Raw genomic sequence first — 17,838 nt, 5'->3', positions numbered from 1 at the left:
GTACTCATATGTGCCCTTTAATCGGTTAGTTTTTAGTCCTATTAAGGGACTGTGATGTTTTTAAAGTAAGAAGAACATAAAAGTTTATAAAAGCAGAGACATTAGCAAACTGTTTGATTGTACCTTATGTTTAATGTGTTTAATTTTTGTGAACAATACGGAGAGTGTAAATTGATTGCTTCATTTATTTTTTTTGCCTTCCAAATGCTTACCCGGCTTTTGTAGCACCTTTTCTTAGACTATATTGAGAAAGTATTTGGGGGAATTCCTGGTTTTTTTATTTTTTTAATAGAAAAAGTAAGCAGAATGTTTGCATATGTCATTTGCTATAGTGTGAGAATTTTTTTAACTTTAGTTTGCCATGTCTTGTACTGTGCATTTTTGAATCCTTGTAATAAAATCCATGTTTTACTAAATCTGTGTGTGGTAAGCTAACTGAATTTGGAGATCCTGGAATCTCACTTGCTCCTTTGGTCTCTAGTAATTTAATTGATGTTAACCAGGTGAATGTGATAACATACCACTGTTATTTGTTATATTGTAGGTATAGGTTGAAAATTCAGTTCTTGGCAACCAAAAATAGATTTTTTTCTTTAGCTTTCAAAGAAATGGTATGAGGGAGATCAGCAGGAAAGATTTAGTATATTCTAGGGATTCACATAAACGTGTTAGTGCTGTCTCTGCAGGATTTATTTGTTTGAAAAAGTGAAAATGCTGTTTTTCAGCACACCATTTGACTTGTATGTTTAATTCATTTGGGTTTTCATTGACAAGTGCTTTTAGCATCTCTCTGAATGTAAAATATCCATTTGTAAGGTTCAAAATTATATTTTGTATGTTTGAGTTACTGACCCTTTTTCAACCATGATATAACCTCAAGGATTAGTTTTGTAATTTTTTGACTCCATACTTGTGAGTTGTTGATTCATTTTATTGGATTTCTTTTTAATTTCCTCTTCATAGAAGGTAAGGGTGTAAAAAGTTTATGAAAGCAATTTCTACATTTCTGATGGATGCTTGAAGGGAAAGTTGAAAAAAGGTCTTAAAGACGGTCTATTTTCACTGGTTAACTCTAGCTGACATTTGCATCTGCTGCAGGCATAACAGAGAGCATTGTACTTTGCTCCTGAGTGTTAAATATGATGATTTAAGCTTTAACAAAGATAACACTTGCCCTTAAATAGTCATTCAGTAGTTTGTCTCTGAAATCGATTAATTTGTCTACTTCCAGTCTTAAGAATAAAGTTCCTAACATTTGGAAATTAAGAACCATGGATACTAAAGATCTGTTTTCTGTTTTTAATTTTGAACTCTAAAGGTACAGGAAAATTAAATATTGAGAAATAATTGTATCTTTTTCTCTGGGACTGATTCTTTCCAATCCTACATTTTATATACCTAATATTCTTTCTATATCTAATATTTACAAAAAGTTATGGGTAACTTCTGGCATGGGTATTTGAAGTTCTGTATACTCTGTCTGCACATTACTGATGCCTAAATTCTTCTGGGATTGCAGCTGTTGCAGCAATATAAGTATAATAGCAAAATGTGAAGTTAGTTCTGTTGCTGAAATGCAGCAGTCTTGTGACTAAAATGTCTTTTAGATTAATGATTCAACCATGTACAAATAGCAAGTCGAGTAAAATGTTTTTCATTGTTTAAAAAAAAAAAACCAAAAACTGAGATAAGCCAGTCTGAATGTAGGTGTATAATATGATGGTATTGCATATCAGGGAATTAGTCTGACCAAATTTCTAACTTCCAGGATGTGTGTAATTTTAATTTATGTGCTTATTGTGGCTGCTTTGGCTTGCGCCTCTGCTTTGCTTATTGTTACTAATGCTTAGTTATTTTCCCTCCCTGTGGTATGTGGTATTGGGGTTATATCCTAGCTCTTAATACAGATACAGCGGCTGGACTACTGATTCGCAGTATTCACCTGGTAACCCAAAGACTCAACTCACAGTGGAGGCAGGACATGAGTATCTCACTAGCTGCATTAGAGCTTCTGTCTGGATTGGCAAAGGTGAGAGAAGTTTCATGTGCTCTGGCCTTTTTTCAAAGGGTAATTATAGTCCTGAGTCATGCCACCAAACAGACATCTGCCTCCGAGTTTGTCACCATATGTTCTGTTGGGACACAGCAAAAAACTAGGCTTTTTCATAGGAGCAGTTCATCTTATCCTAATGTAGATGCTAAATAGCACAAGTGATGTGTGCCCTCTAAATGCCTATTAACTGTAAGCATAGGATGACTTACTCAGATAAAAGTGGCTCTATTGTGGGTTTCTGGAATGAGATGAGATGGATACGATGGGTCTTTAAAAAAAAAAAAAAAAGGTAGGAAGAAAACCTCAGCGCAGAGCAACCATGGTTAAAAATAAGGAGCACGGCCAAGGCTGATTTTGATGAGCTAGACTGATAGCTCCTAATCTTTCTCAGATTCCCGTGTATGTTGATGTTGAGGGTTTTTTTCTTTTTTTTTTCTTTTTTTAACACTCTAGGGGATGCATCTGGCATATTGGTTTGCGTACTGGGTGGGGGGAAAACATGCCATTAAGCTTCCAGTGGGCAGTGTATGGACTTGGACCGTTACAGTCTTTGACCCCACTGTGAACATTTATCATGGTTTTCTTGGGTAGATAGTCAGGCAGTCTGTTCAATGTGTAATCACACTTATAAACCAGACTTTCTTGTGCTGTTAATTCAGAGACTGGAAATATACCCTTTTTATTGCTGTTGTACCAGGTTTTCCCCTTCCATGTCACCCTGGAAATAATTTTCTGAGCTTAGAAAATTATACTGGCTATTTCTAACAGGAAAGTGTTATCCTTCTGCTTAGGACCCTTACCGTGCCTATGGTTCTTCAGTCCAGAGTTACTGTGTTGTTTTTCTTCACCGCTGCCTAGCTGAACTACTCTGCTCGATTAGATTTTGGCACCTGAGCTGCAGTCCATGCTCCTCAAATTAGTGGAGACTTACCTAGCGTGTAACTGCAGTAAGAGAAATTCACCTTACTGAGCATTTAGCCCAGCTGCTTGGTTGGCAGGGCCTTTTTTTGGTGAAAAGTAAAGTGCCCTTTCCTGCTTGTGGGCCCTTGTTCCCAGTCTGGACTTTGTGATGTTTGTTAAGCAGTGTTCTAGTGTATTTACTGCAGCCATGGTGAATTGGCATGATAATTAAGCATTTCCTCTCATATTCCCCTGGGGTCTCTTCAGGTCTCTTGGAATCTGCATGTCATATGCCTTTTTTTAAAAGCCTCGAGTCAGCGCTGAGCCGTGTTGAGCTGGAATGCTGCTTTTGTTACTGCAGTGGCATGGGCTGACGGCTGCGTTTGGAAGCAGGATGGTCTGCGATATGAGTTTGAAATATCATTGTTGGCTCTTATAGAGCACAATATAGAGTCGAGGTTTCCCACAGCTTGTGTGAGAAAATTTTATGCTGCAGCTTGAGCCAGGATAGCTTGATTTTTTTTATTTTGCCCCCCCCTCCCCCCCCCCGCTTGATTTGCAGTGAGAGGTAGGAATGCGAAAAGGTATTATCTTTTCAAATGCCTACTAATGTTAATAGTAAACATTGTAATCTTTGTATAATTATCATATGACTGAAGTAATTCTTCCTCTTGGATAGCTCAGATTGTCCTCTTTGCCTCTTAAGTAGCGAACAAACTGGGAAAAGGGATCATCTCTTACTGCATAAGGACAGAGTGGAGACCTGATTCTGCTTGTGACCTTTGGAAGCTACAATTTTCAAAGCCCTCTTTAGGTTAGGGTGTTTTGTCTTTACCACACCAGGTAATTCCTGGGATTTAGTAAATTCAAAAATCCTGTTTCTTGCAAGAGTACTGGGTCACCAACCTGCTTTTCCTAAGCTGCTCCTGAAGGGCTGATTTTTGGCCGCAGAAATTTTGATTTGAAAGGAAATGCTGCCTTCATCCTGAGGCTCCAAATTGTCGTCCTCCCTCCCTGTTGAGTACAGCTGGCTGGCACTGGCATTGTCAAGGGCAAGAGCATCCAACTCCCTGCTCTTGATACTGAGGGCAGCCCTTAAATAATGAAGGAGGCTTTACAGAGCGAGGTCAAAGGGTACAGAGTAGAAAAGTCAAGGTTTGATTGACAATTCCTGTGTCAGTTCAAAGTTGGAAAGAAAAGAGAAAAGTAGTTCTTCAGCTCGCTGCCTACTGTTGATCCTTGTGCCTCAGCGGGCAAGGCTCTTCACCTGCCCGCACGGGCTGGAGTCTTGCTCCCTGAAACAACCTGCCTGCACGCCCTGCCAAGCCGGAGAGAGGCTGAGCTTTTTGCCTTGTGGGTTTTTCTTTTTTTTTGGCCAATCTGCTTAAAGGATCTTTTCTGAAGACCCTTTCTTCCGCTCTTTTTTGCTCATGGAAGTTACTGTGCTGACAAAATATGCCTAGTGGAAAATTGTGTGAGCAGAACATGGCCCTGTGGAAGGGAGACTTGGTAGTGAGTGGATTCTCAGAGGTACCAAGTGGAGATGAATGGGTTGCTCTAGCTGGAGGAGAGGTATTTCTGAAAATAAGTCTCAAATAGTAATTTATTCAGTTTGCAATTAGTTTCTTATCAAATCACGTTGGTACTGTTCTTGCTCTTAGAAACTAAGCCAGGCAGCGTGGTGGCATCTTTTAGTGTAGCATTTCTTTCCTTTTAGCTTTTGAGTTTCAGCAGCTGTCACTGTTAAATTTTATCCACATCTTTATGCTGTAATCATAAAAGAGCTCAAGCGTATATTCCCATTTCTTAAAACCGCTTTTGGAAACGCTTTTGAAATTTCTTTCTTCTCTGGAAGATTTCCTGGAAGAATTCTCATCTGACAGTCCTCTCCTGCTTGCTTTACCCAGGTGAAAGTGGTTGTCGATTCTTCTGATCGAAAGAGAGCTATAAGTTCAGTGTGCAGTTATATAGTGTATCAGTGCAGCCGACCAGCCCCGCTCCACTCCCGTGACCTCCACTCCATGATAGTCGCAGCTTTCCAGTGCCTCTGTGTCTGGCTCACTGAGCATCCTGACATGCTTGATGAGAAGGTAAGACACTCTGGCGTATGTATTCGGAGCACTGCAAATGGTCGTGCCTTTTGTGCCCAACTGTTCTTGATACTTTGAAATATATGTTTTTGTAGTTTTCAAAAGGGTGCTGGTTTCAAACCTACTTTCTTTGTAAAATAGTTTTCAGTTTTGGTTTTGGCTTTTTTTCGCTGAGAATATTTTTGGCTTTACACTTAGCTTTCTTACTTATTAAAAAAGAAAAAAAAAAGATCTTTTTTCTTGCTTTGTGAAACTGAAAAAAAGAAGAAAAAAGAGAAAGTCAAAAGAAGAATACTGAAATGAATGGTATACCTGCTGTAGATAAGCCTGAGTAGAAGCCATTTGTTTTCTCATTTCTCAGTTCTTACCTGACTAAAGCAGGTCTTCTAGACTTAACAGTGGAATTTCTGTGACCCTAATTTTTTAATACTCAAAGTTTGTTATTTCACCAAGAAACTGAACAAGGCAAAGCTCCATCCAGGATGAAATTTCCTTGGGAAGTTTGGAAAGAACAGGAAATGAAAGATGCATATTTCTAACAGCCTTCTGTCGTACTGTTGCTAGAAATATTTTTTTCTTTTTCCTATACATGTGCCTATTTTTATTCTTGGACTCCTTTTATTGTGTGCGTGTGTACAGCGATCTCTGGCTGAATTAGATAAAATGATATATTTCATTTACTTATGAAAGTTGTTGGCAGTTGAAAGATTTGGAAATTGTTTCTTGCAATTTTCGCGATGAATTCTTTCTTAATGTGCTTAGAATTGAATTAAAAGTTCTGCATATAATCTCTGAAATGCATTTATTATCTTTTTAAATACATTTACATTTTTTCAGTTGCACTCTTAATAATCCTCTTGGCCATTTTGTATATGTGTAATGGAATATGCTGTGTATAGTTTCATTCAGAACACTTTCTAGCATTAGGTATAGAGGCATAAAAAGGTAATTAGACATCTTCTATATAGAGAGAAAATATATATATATTTTCCTATATCAAATGTGATCTTTATTCCAACTCTGTTAGAATAATCTTCTGCATTTGTTTCTGAGCTCATATTATTGGCAGCGCTTAATTTTATTTGATGGTATATGATTGTCTCATTGAGGTCTTAAAGAGACTTTTGTCAGAGTGCTTCTGTTTTAAGATGATTTGTCTTGTGTTTTAGGATTGTTTAAAAGAGGTACTGGAGATTGTGGAGTTGGGCATTTCAGGAAGTAAATCCAAAAGCAGTGAACAAGAAGTCAAGTACAAAGGAGATAAAGAGCCAAACCCTGCATCCATGAGAGTGAAGGATGCTGCTGAAGCTACATTAACATGGTATGAAATTTGTCAAAGCGTCTTTGCTGTTTAGCGTAGTCTTGTCTGAGAATGTTTTAATTAGGGATTTCCAACTGGTGAGATCTTAGTGATGGAGCAAGAGCATATCATGTCAGCCAGAGGCTCTGTTTTGCTCTCTGGGCAGGGTTGTCGTGTGCTTGCTCTTAGCAGTCTCCTCACTCCCATTCAGGAGTTCAACAGAGAAGAGATCCCTGAGATTGCCATCTTCCTGTCCTGCCTATTCTCTTCCTTGGAGGGCATGGCCCAAGTCCTCCTGCAGCCCCTGCTATTCTGCTCTGGGCCAATTCTCTGCGGATAGCGGCTCCTGGTATCTCCCACCTGACCTAGTCACACTGTCCTCCTGTTCCCCCTTATCCACAACCTGAGAGGACGTGCTCTCCCTGCATTGATCAGGAAACTGATAGACACTGTCTCATGTATAACACAACAAGGAACTGCACATGTAGCAGGTGCGTGTCAGCACGGGATGGACTGTCATTCTGCCCCCAGAATCAGGCTGGTTTAATATATCTGAGAGATTCTCTTGGAATTGGAATTACAGATAACGTGTGGGTTGGGGAAGGCAGGCAAAGAGAACAAAGACGAAAATTGAGATTCGCTTCCAAGAGGTTGAAAAGCACTGTTTTTCTGGATGACTAGGATGATGGTAGACAGGACAAATTGAGAATGGATAGGATAAATGCTTTGCAAAAAGCAATACCTGCTTTCTCTTTTTTAGTTCTACTTTGCAGTAAAATTGTTATTAGCTTTACTATTCATAAGAAGAACTATGTAGTTCCCAAGGTAAAAGTAACTAGTCACTGGAACTTGTGGACAAACCTTTACTGTTGTCTAAAAGCGTCCCTCTTCATTTAGAGGGATGAAACTACCTGTTTTGTGAGTAGATAAAGTGAAAAGAGGAGGAAGAGGACTTCAGTAAACTTGCTTTTGATCTGAGTAGTGTTGTTAAGAGTAAGTTCCTGAGTTAGATCATATGACCTTCAGTCACTGACACCGGACATGAATCTCAACTCTAATTGCCAGTTCCTACTGTGGAAATTTTTAACTGAATATTAGATAGATTGAAAGCTTCAGTTTCTGTAATTGGTGTTCAAAGAAAGCTAAGACAGTGATAACTGGCACATCTGCCAAATTCAAAAGAGAATTAAGATATGGATGATTATCTCTGTTATGAGAAAGAACATTAAAAAAGCTGTGGAAGGATTGTTTGTGCTTTAAAGCATACCTTAATAACTCATTCCCTATGTTATAAGGAAACTTGTTCTGTGGGCAGACTACTTTCCTTGCTGAATTTCATGACTTTTTCTGAAATCACTGGTTCTGATTTAAGAAAAACTGTTGGGAGTGTGCAGGTAATTGGTTCGCCCTGACTGGGCAATTCCTATGTCAAAATACAAATGAACAATATGAGTGAAGGTCCATCCTTAGGTGGAATAATTAATCTTAATTATAATCTTAATCTGTCGTGACTTTTTTTTTTTCTTATTTGCAGTATTATGCAGTTACTTGGAGCATTTCCTTCTCCCAGTGGCCCTGCTTCTCCTTGCAGCTTGGTGAATGAAACCACCTTAATTAAATATTCTCGTCTACCTACCATAAATAAGCATAGCTTCCGTTACTTTGTTTTGGATAATAGTGTCATCCTTGCGATGCTGGAGCAGCCTCTAGGGAATGAACAGAGTAAGTTCATTGTTTCCTGCTTCCTTGTCTCTCTGGTTAAAACTCTGTATATAGCTGCAAAACAAAGGTACTTCATCAAGCCACATCTCTCCTTTTCATAGTTCAGGGGCTTACCTGTTCTGTGGGTGCGTAATTGTGCAGGATGTTGCTCTGCATGAAGTTGCAAGAATATGATGCATGTCACTCATAGTCAAACACGTACAAGCCCATCCAAACAGTTCATGCAGTTGTCTCTCAGCCAGTGAGATGAGATACTTGCATCCGACTGCAATCTAAATCATGGTGAATGAAGAAAAGCAGTGGCATTATGTTTTTGAAAATATCCTTGTTCATAAAAGGATGAAAACTGAAAGAATATAGGAGGTTCTGTAGGAACTAGTGCTCAACAAATGGTTCGTTCCTTTGTGGTTGCACTGTTGTTTTTGCTTGATTTATGTCTCTGTTACTAAATGTTTCTGTGGGTGCTTTTAGCCCAAACGGTTATAGTTGCTTAGGAGCTGTCATAGCTTTCCTGTGTGCCATCCTGTTCTATCAATGACACCTACTGAAAAGGAGATCTACTACAGAGTATTAGCTTTCACAGCTGAATTTTCCTCTCTAACTCTTGCTTAAGTCTCATGTGCTTTGACCAAGGAGGAAAGTACATTTTAAAAAAACCTAACAGTATTTACATGATGCCTTGAACTGAATAACCCATCACCCTATGAATCTTCAGGCATCAAGATACCACCTAACAGAATGGAAGAAAATTCTCTTATATGCTAGCTGTGTTGAAGACTAACGTTATGTCAGATCTGCTAATCTGCATAGGTAGATTTTCTTCCTCTATGGTCAGGAAGAAGTCTAGATTAGTAGTCTTGAAACTGGAGATTGTGCAGAACAGCTAGCATCATGAACTCTGATTATATTCATTGACACTGGCTAAGAGAAAACTCAGTGGTTCTGAGTTGTGGTCCAGAATGCTCCCAACCTCGCTGAGAACCTCTAACTAGATCTTGCAGAAAATGCTGATCTTGGGAGCTATTGCTGTGCATCCTCCTACAGTCTGTATTTGAGCAAATGTGTTCCTGACTAGAATCGATCAGTGCATGCTAGAACAGCTGAGCAATTCTCATTCTTCTTCTGCTAAATGCATTACTGAGGAATCCTGTAAAGTTGTTATAATCTGAAATTAGATTAGCTTTTCTTGCTGTGCGGAACTTGCTCGCAAATCCTCTTTAAATTGCAAGATTAAGCACAATAATGCTTAAGTGTATCTGATCACTTTTGAGGCAGATCACTAAGTGAGTGGGGATCTTAAATCTCAACAACCTCTCTGGGGCCTTGTTCCAGTGCTTGGTGCCTGGTGATGACTTCTCTTGAATGGAATAGAGCAAAGTAAACTGGTACTTTCTGCTCTGGTGCTCTGCTTAGCTCTGCAGAGAGGAGGGTTATAGTTTGTTCCTCACCAGGAATTGCCTTCAGGGTCAAGGGGGGAGTTAACCTTGAAAATGAAACCTCTGCAATCATGACTGCATTTCTTTCTGATTAAATTATTGCTCAATTAAGTGTTTGCAACTTATATTAGTTGACTTTTTTTTTTTTTTTTTAACCCGTGTGCTTTGCAGATGACTCTTTTCCGTCTGTCACGATTTTGATCCGTGGGACATCTGGAAGATTTGCATGGGCGCAGCAACTCTGTCTTTTACCAAGAGGAGCTAAAGCAAATCAAAAGGTCTCTATCAAAGCCCATAAAGAAATCTTTAACTTAGAGATGTTCAGCAGAAATTCCACTAATGTGAGACAGCCCCACAGAACTGGTGATTATGCGTTAAGGCTGAGCCTCGGGGCCTTTAGCTGTAGGTAATGTGACACATCTCTGGTGACTCTTTATGACTTGTGATAATATTAAATCTAGGTTGTGAAAGTGCTGTTAACTTCTAGATTTTTGTTTAAGGTGGGGGAAAAAAATCTCCTTTCTTTTCAAAGTGTCTTCTGAGGTAATGGGGCAATGGAGCGTGTATTTAGCATGTAGGCATGACTGTTGGTGACAGCATCATGCTGATTGTAGGATGTCAGGTTTGCAGCAGAGGGAGCAATGTCTTGAGATGTGGTATGAGGTGCTGCAGAGAGAACAGCCATTAAAGCTAAAAAGCCCTATATCAAAAAGATGGCTGTAAACCGACTGAAAAAATAAATGGAGAATTCCCACCTATCAGAACATGGATTCTGGAATGGCTCTGGACATGGAAAAAAAAGAAATTTCAATTTAAAGTAAAACCTCTTTTTACAGTTGTTTAGTGGAGTACGTCCTTCTCTGTCATCAGAATTTCTGTTTGTGAACGTCTCTAAGTCTTCAAACTCTTTACATGCCTCTCAATAAAATAAGGGAAATAAGAATGTAGTTGAAACATGGGCCTGTCAGTCTCGGCTGTCATTCTAACACTTAGGCAAATGTGGTCTCTGCAAAGCAGGCTTTGGGAAGACTGCACTTTGGTGCCTTTGGAGCTGTGTTGTCACTGAAGTTGAACTGCTTTGCTAAATACTGTCAAACCAAATATATTACCCCCTACACCAAGGGAAAAGTCATGTTTGGCTGGTGACTTTCTTAACAGTTTTAAGGGAACTTTTCCAACTTAAAGGCGTTATCTAACTTTAATGTTAGCAGTTTTGTGCTTTTTGAAATGTACTTGAGGGTGAAGAAATTCATAAAGCAGCACTCAAGATGTAATTAAAATTCTTGTCTTGCTTGCTTTGACCTTATGCAAACCTGCAACTAGATCTTTATTTCATTGCTCTCCTTGGCAACTTCAGTTCTTGGGTTACTAACTGATAGTACTGTCTAGAACATGATATAGTAACAATGTCAAAATTGTATTAAGATAGATGAGGCACGTCCTTTCCTTACTCCATCAGTGTATCTTGCTGCTGACCTGGACGTTGCACGCAATTCCTATTCCAGGATTTCTCAGCTTAACTTGCAGAGATCATTAAAGTTAGAAGGGTTAAAATGAAGGCTTCTCCAGCAGTTGTTAGCTTTCTCTAAACACAGTTAGAACGGAGCTTATCCTAAGAATAGGATGTTGCCATGTAAGCTTGCCATTTTTATTGGAATTTGCAACTGCTCAGAGGTTAGGTGGTAGACCGGGTTCATAGGTTCCATGACTGCAACCGCCAAAATGGGCAGAACTGCATCTTCTGCTTAAAAAAACCTGGCTGTAAATTTTAAGCAAGTCTATACAAATTTAAATTATTTACTGAATAATTTTAGATGATAACTCTCAATAACCGACTAGTAGATTTGTGATAGTGGTGGGGAGGGAAACCCTTTCCATTCATAATAATAATGTGTTGTCTAATGGCAAAGCTTTGAATGTAAAATTATCCCCCTTTTTCATCACAGACTTTTATACCAGAACCTCGACCAGCTCCTAAAAATGATGTTGGATTGAAATACAGTGTGAAGCACCGCCCATTTCCTGAAGAAGTGGACAAAATTCCTTTTGTGAAAGCTGACTTAAGCATTCCTGATTTGCATGAAATTGTGAATGAGGAAGTAAGTAGTTTTTAGTCTTGGACTTCATTTTGCTCTTGCCTTTTTTTGCCTGTTCATGAATCACACACTAATTCCTTGCTGTAAAAAATATTACTCTTCAGCTTGACTAATTCGCATTAATGGAGCAATAAACTCTGCAAACTAATGAAATCTGTGCACTAGCTGTGCAAGATGGCAGTGCCTAGAACATGCTCTTGGGGAGCAATGCTCAACATCTTTTATTCCAGATCCTAACACCCCTGTATTGCTATGAATAAGTGACTTGTGTTTGTTAATTTGTTGCTTCTTCTGGGGAAATGGAAAGGGCATTTGTGAGCCTTCTTGTAAACTTTTTTTTACTCTGGCAGTGCCAAATGTACTTTAGTTCCTGTTCATTTAAAAGGGAGAGGTTGTAACTGATTTTGGGTACATGAATTTGCAACAGCTCTCCCTCCCATGCAAATAGTATGTTCAGATGTGCATTCTGTAACACTGCGAGATCTCCCTGATAGTGCTTCCGTAAAGATCTTGGTAGTGGAGTTTCAGCGGCTGCTTCACTTGTGACTTACAGCTTTGTTAAAGGGTGGAGCTGCTTTCAGTACTTTAATTGGTCTTAGTGGAATCAGCTTTCCATGTCTGTATAATTTTTTTCAGCTGGAAGAACGACATGAGAAGCTGAGGAACGGCATGGCTCAGCAGATTATTTTTGAGACGTCCATAGATCAGAAAAGTGAAGAGGAGTGGCTCAAGAAAAGCTTTCCTGATCCAGTCACGGAGTGTAAGCCCCCGCCACCTGCACAGGAGTTCCAGACAGCACGCCTGTTCCTCTCTCACTTTGGGTTTCTGTCACTAGAGGCATTGAAGGTGACCTCCTACTTCTTAGTGCTATACAAACGGCCCCGTTACCTATTTAGCCCGGCAAAAGAGGAAAACTCAAGTTTAGCTAGCAGAAGATCTTGTGTGTGCTGCCAGCTGCTGTTATGCTGTAGTCTGTTTAGAAATGGGGCTGAGTTTCTAAGTTTTCCAGAATGGAGATCTGGGTTGTGAAACACTATGCCTCAAGCCGAACATGCTCTGAATAGGTGCCTACGTCTTTGAGTTTTGCAGTAGATGCATAAGCTGTCACCATTCATGTATTTATACTTGAAATTCATGTATTTATACTTGAATTTCATGTATCTATACTTGAAATTATTCCTCCAACTTGAATTAGGCTTAGGGGTACTTCTGTAAGTTTTTCTGAAATACTGCTGTGCTAAACGTTCTGCTTCAGAGATTATTGTATTGAAGTGATGATTTTACTATGTAAAACATTTAGGGGTCTATATAGATTTTAGAGTTTCTTTCTCTTTAGTCAAAAAAACAGTTTGTAGAGACGATCCACATTCTTAAATTTAAATTCTACCTCTTGTGGATTCTCCCTTTTATCTGTGGCATCTTTCTTCCATCAGATGTCAACAATGGTAGAAAATAGAGCTTTTGCAAAAATAAGAAGTCTAAAGGTGCTTAATATTTTATATATAGGTAATTTTGAAATCATATTAATAAATACAAAATTAGTTACGATGTGACTGTAGAAAGCCATATAGTATTTTCAGAGTCTCTACTTGTTTTACTGTGGGAGGGAATATTCTCTTTAAGCAAACTGTCAGTATTGTTTTACTTGCAAAATACCTATTTTCTTATTTAATGAAGATAGTAGAATGCAACAAATACAAGTTGTCAAACCATGTTACCTCAGCTGTTGCAAACTTACAGCAACAGGATTCTATTACACCAGAAGTCTGTGTGTTATTTCAAGCTTAAAAAAAGAAAATATGTTTCTATTTTTGTGGATCATTTTTAAAGTCATGAGAACCTTTTCAGAGGGAACAGATTTTTTTTCTTTTAACTATTGAACTCTGTTTATTCGATAGGAACCTGCTAACAGTCGTCTACCTCCTCACCTGATTGCACTTGACTCTGCTCTTCCTGGGTTTTTTGATGACCTTGGCTACTTAGATTTATTACCGTGTCGTCCTTTTGATACAGTTTTCATTTTCTACATGAAGGCAGGCCAGAAAACAAGCCAGGAGGTAAGTGAAAGTGTAGAGTGCTAATGAATATATATTGCCTGTTTCAAATAATCCTCATGTGAATAATTGCATCACTGCTAATGACTAGAGCGGAGTACTAGAACTTGGAATTTTGGGCTTTTTATTTGATACATGAGCTGTAATAAGTCATTATGTACCTTTTTTTTTTTTTTTTAATCTGTAGCATGAAGTACATTATTACCCACATTTAGGAGGTCTTGATAAAGCATGATATCTATATATATGGAAAAATTGCAATTTGTTTGAGCTATGTGCAGCGTCTCAGTAGCTTGCTTTGATTCTAGTTTTAAACACATGACAATGAACTGAAAAACTTTTTGCAAGAAAGTATTACTGCTTTGTAAGTCTTTACATTATACTTTTTGCTTTCAAATGTGATTAGGTTAATCAGGTTAATTTGTCCAAATCTAAACCATGATTTCTTTAAAATGTGACCTGGAAAGTCACTAAGTTAAGATGACTTACAGGTTCATTAGAAAGGGATGTTTCTGGAGTACCTTCTCATTCCATGCGTAATTCTCATAGTAAAGTATAAAAGCATAGCTTTCACAATGAATTACTCACTGTATAGTCTCCTCGTTTTGCTGCAAACATACAAGTGACAGAACATAGCAACACCTTCCACTTTTGAGTGGAAAACAGTAATTCTTGAAGCCAGGATCATGCTATTTATGAGTTTGCAAGTAGAGAAGTTTGGGAAGGCCAGTAGATCTTCCTGTCTCCAAAGTCAGCCTTATAACAGGACATGCAAGAGCTGATGCGTTCCAGCTGAAATGCTGTGTTTTTGCTGAGCTAGCAGAATGTATTCTTCTCCTGGTGCTTATATGCTATTATGAGTTTAGATGGATGAGATTTATTTGCAGAAATTATGTAGTTCTGCAGAATTAGCTGGCCTTTGGGAACGCAATTAGCAGTCTGTATTTGTAGGGCTTGCCTTATAGATTTAAAGATCTTTCATGTCTGAGAGATTCTGGACATGTTTTGTCAGATAGTACAAAAGTTCATGCTCCTACTTCGAGGTCCCTAGACATTGTGCTATGATTCCTAGCCCTTTTCATTTGTGCAAGGTCACAGTGGCACAGTCAATATTATATTTGTATCTGTCTCTGCAGACCTGAGCTGAGTGAGAAACGGATACTGTTTCCACGTTTGAAAAGCGCTGTGACTTATTTCTGTCATGTTTTATTTTCAATATTATCAATATCGCATCGGATGAAGACCTTTTGTAATGTTACTTGCTTAGGACAGCAGTGAGCAACCAAATGCGGTCAAGAGAGGAGCCAAATCATGACATTGTTTCTGCTCTGAGCAAGGAAAGCTGCTTGGTCCTGCTCAGCTGTCATAGTTTCTATGCATATGTGGGGGAGAGAGTTCACGCAGCTCTAACTCAGGACCTAATTCTGTTCTACGAGGGGGATCTTACTCCTTTCACAAAGAGTGGCAGCTATTTTTTTCTGATGCTCTGCAGTCCAGAACAGTTTTTCTAACCTGCATGTTACTGCATCAGCCCCAATGTACAAGTGATATTGTTTTTCCAATAATAATGTTCCTTTACTGTTTAAAAGGGTCTTAATAAGATTTATTTATCCAGGGTAATGAAACTGTCCACGGGTTTTTTTTTTTTTACATTGTTACATTTCATAATATTAAACGCTATTTTAAAATACTCTCTCGTTCTTACTTTATTGAAAATTATTTTCGGTGTGGCTCAGATACAAAACCATGCAGTTGTGTAAAGCTGGAGCTAGCATGTTTTCAGAAATTGTTGTCTCCTAAAATACTTTTATCTCAACTCATTCTGAAGCCTAACTCTTACTTTATTAATTATTACTCCCATTATTAAGCATATTAGTAATATTTCTATGTAGTGTGATTAGTCACTGTTGAATATTGTACAAGATGTTAGGACAGCGTGCCAGGACTCTGTGGGTATCAGGAGCATCTTGTCTGAAAGCTTTTCTTTTCATGTACTGTCTATGATTGAACAGTTTCTGTTCTACTGGAGTCTACCTCTAGATTAGAGTTAAATTATACTATCCCCACGCAAAAATCAAAGACCCACCTGCTACCAAACTGAAATTCCCACGTAATCGAAAATAGAAGGAAGAATGCATTATACAACCTTGTCTAGTCCACAAATCGCAGCAGTTCAGGTACATGAAATCACAAATGGTCCTTTACCTTCCTGCGTGCTGTGTGATGAAGCTGTCAGCTTTCGCTCAACCTGATGGGATAGGAATTGCTTTTGGATGTGGAAACATCCCAAATCTTTATAAGAAATGGGATTAAGATTCAAAATGAACAGCATAGCATGTTGTTTGATTAAAGTGCATGTTCAATCTCGCCCAAAATTCTTTGCAAAATCTACATCATAATTTAATCTAATGTGTTTTGAGGCCAGCCCTCTAAGTCATTGTTTATGTGTCATGTACAGGTTAGTAGTGATTAAATGACTTTTTCCTAAAATCCTCCTATAATGTTACCATAATGTAGCAGTGGTATCTGTCCAGAAAATTATCAAGTTAATACAGTTGGTGTTAATGTGGATTCTGCACTGGTCAGTTCTGTGGTTTAGCCCTGATAAATCTCAAAAAATTGCCATTTAGCCCTGATAAATCTCAAAATTGCCATTTGTAGCAGTGTGATTAACTATTTTACAAGCTTCAGCAGTGATGGCTAAAAGAGAGAATCTGACTGAACAGGACGTTGCTGAACAGGATGGAGGACACTGGGCAGCAGGGCCTGGTGTCCATGTAGTTAGCTGTGGCAGGAGAGTTTGGAGTTCCAGACTTGCAAACTTGGCTATATTTGGGTAAAAACAAACCTGTGGCACAGTTTAAAAAAAAAAAACAAAAAAAACAAAAAAAAAAAACAAGGAGAGCTGCTTTTGGAGTCTCATGTATGTACTGTGGTACTGCTGCTCGTTTCAGATCCTGAAGAACATGGAGTCTTCCAGAATTGTTCAGCCACACTTCCTGGAATTCTTGCTGTCTCTTGGCTGGTCAGTTGATGTGGGGAAGCACCCGGGTTGGACTGGGCATGTCTCAACAAGCTGGTCAATCAATAGTTGCAGTGATGAAGAAGGACCTGAACAAGGTAAGACCTAGGTAATGTAGTAACCTTAAATTACAACGTTTAGGCTGCTTTGTTAGACGATTAACTTTTCTTGCTTCTGGATACCTCTTTGAGCACTTGCACATTTTTTCAGATACATTTACTAGAAAGGAATATTAAATATAAGCATTAGATTACGCTTCAAGTCAAAGTGAACAAATATGTGTGTATCTTGTTGGGAGGAAGTAATCTCAGCAACAAATGCTTGTATTCCATATTTTTTGCAGTCTTTGGTGAATCTAATATATAATACAAAACCGGTACTAAGGTGAAATCAGGGATCCACCTTGTACTGTCTGCTGCATCAGCAGACAGGCTTGAAATATTTTGTGATTTTTAGTGTTCTAAACCGTGTAGGTAGGTTAAAATGAGACTTTGACAAATATATTAGTCTTGTCATCATGCTTGGTAGTAAGTATTGAAAACAAATTGATGTTTGTAGGTCATTGTGGTTGGAGCCCACACACAACTCTCCTCCATTCCTGCTTAATTTACTCCTTTTTTTTTTTTCACGACAGCAGCTCCTCTTCTGGGCTTGTCTTATGCTATCCTCTCCCCATTCTGTCAAACAAAATGATCCTCAGGGTAGTGTTCTTCAAGCTGCTATTCCAGTGTGGTAAGCTGGAAGTCGAGTAGTTTCTGCACTGAAAAACAACATAATCAGATTATCTACAGAATCTGATAGTGTTCATGGGTTGATTGCAGTGTGGTTCATGTCCGGAAGTTTGTTCGCTGCTGTAAGGGCCAGAGACCTTTTCATTGTGATCTTCAGAGCCTCAGCCTTCTCGTGTGGGCCACACAAATACGTCATACAGGCTGGATCGGCCAGTGTGGTGATGCTCAACTTCTTTGATTTTGAACTTGGATCAGGTGTAAGATCATTGTCACTGCAGTTTCTTAAGCAGTGCTCCTACTCGGCTTTCCTTTGGCTAGGCCTTAGAAACGCTCTGACTAATCTTCAGCTGTAACTAAGGCCAACTAAAAGCTTTCCTGAAGTTCTACAAAAGACAGAAGGTTTGAAATTATTGGGAGAGGTTAAGAGAACAGAG

At 38.7% G+C, this 17,838-nt stretch overlaps 1 protein-coding gene across 4 annotated transcripts in view; it reads left to right on the top strand.

The window, feature by feature from the left end:
- The window catches only part of RALGAPB (Ral GTPase activating protein non-catalytic subunit beta), a 72,998-nt gene that overhangs the window by 41,723 nt on the left and 13,437 nt on the right, over window positions 1-17,838 (top strand). For 2 of the 4 annotated variants that reach the window (XM_068913047.1, XM_068913045.1), the window contains 9 exons: window positions 1,896-2,029; window positions 4,861-5,043; window positions 6,213-6,364; window positions 7,878-8,065; window positions 9,673-9,779; window positions 11,448-11,600; window positions 12,234-12,443; window positions 13,496-13,654; window positions 16,606-16,771. In XM_068913047.1, the coding sequence (XP_068769148.1) occupies window positions 1,896-2,029; window positions 4,861-5,043; window positions 6,213-6,364; window positions 7,878-8,065; window positions 9,673-9,779; window positions 11,448-11,600; window positions 12,234-12,443; window positions 13,496-13,654; window positions 16,606-16,771 (1,452 nt within the window). The remainder of the gene's footprint in view (window positions 1-1,895; window positions 2,030-4,860; window positions 5,044-6,212; window positions 6,365-7,877; window positions 8,066-9,672; window positions 9,780-11,447; window positions 11,601-12,233; window positions 12,444-13,495; window positions 13,655-16,605; window positions 16,772-17,838) is intronic. The other 2 variants (XM_068913048.1, XM_068913046.1) reach the window with 1 other exon arrangement.

Source organism: Struthio camelus, chromosome 18, assembly GCF_040807025.1.
Source record: "Struthio camelus isolate bStrCam1 chromosome 18, bStrCam1.hap1, whole genome shotgun sequence".
NCBI lineage: Eukaryota > Metazoa > Chordata > Aves > Struthioniformes > Struthionidae > Struthio > Struthio camelus.
This window is presented reverse-complemented; position numbering and strand designations above follow the sequence as displayed.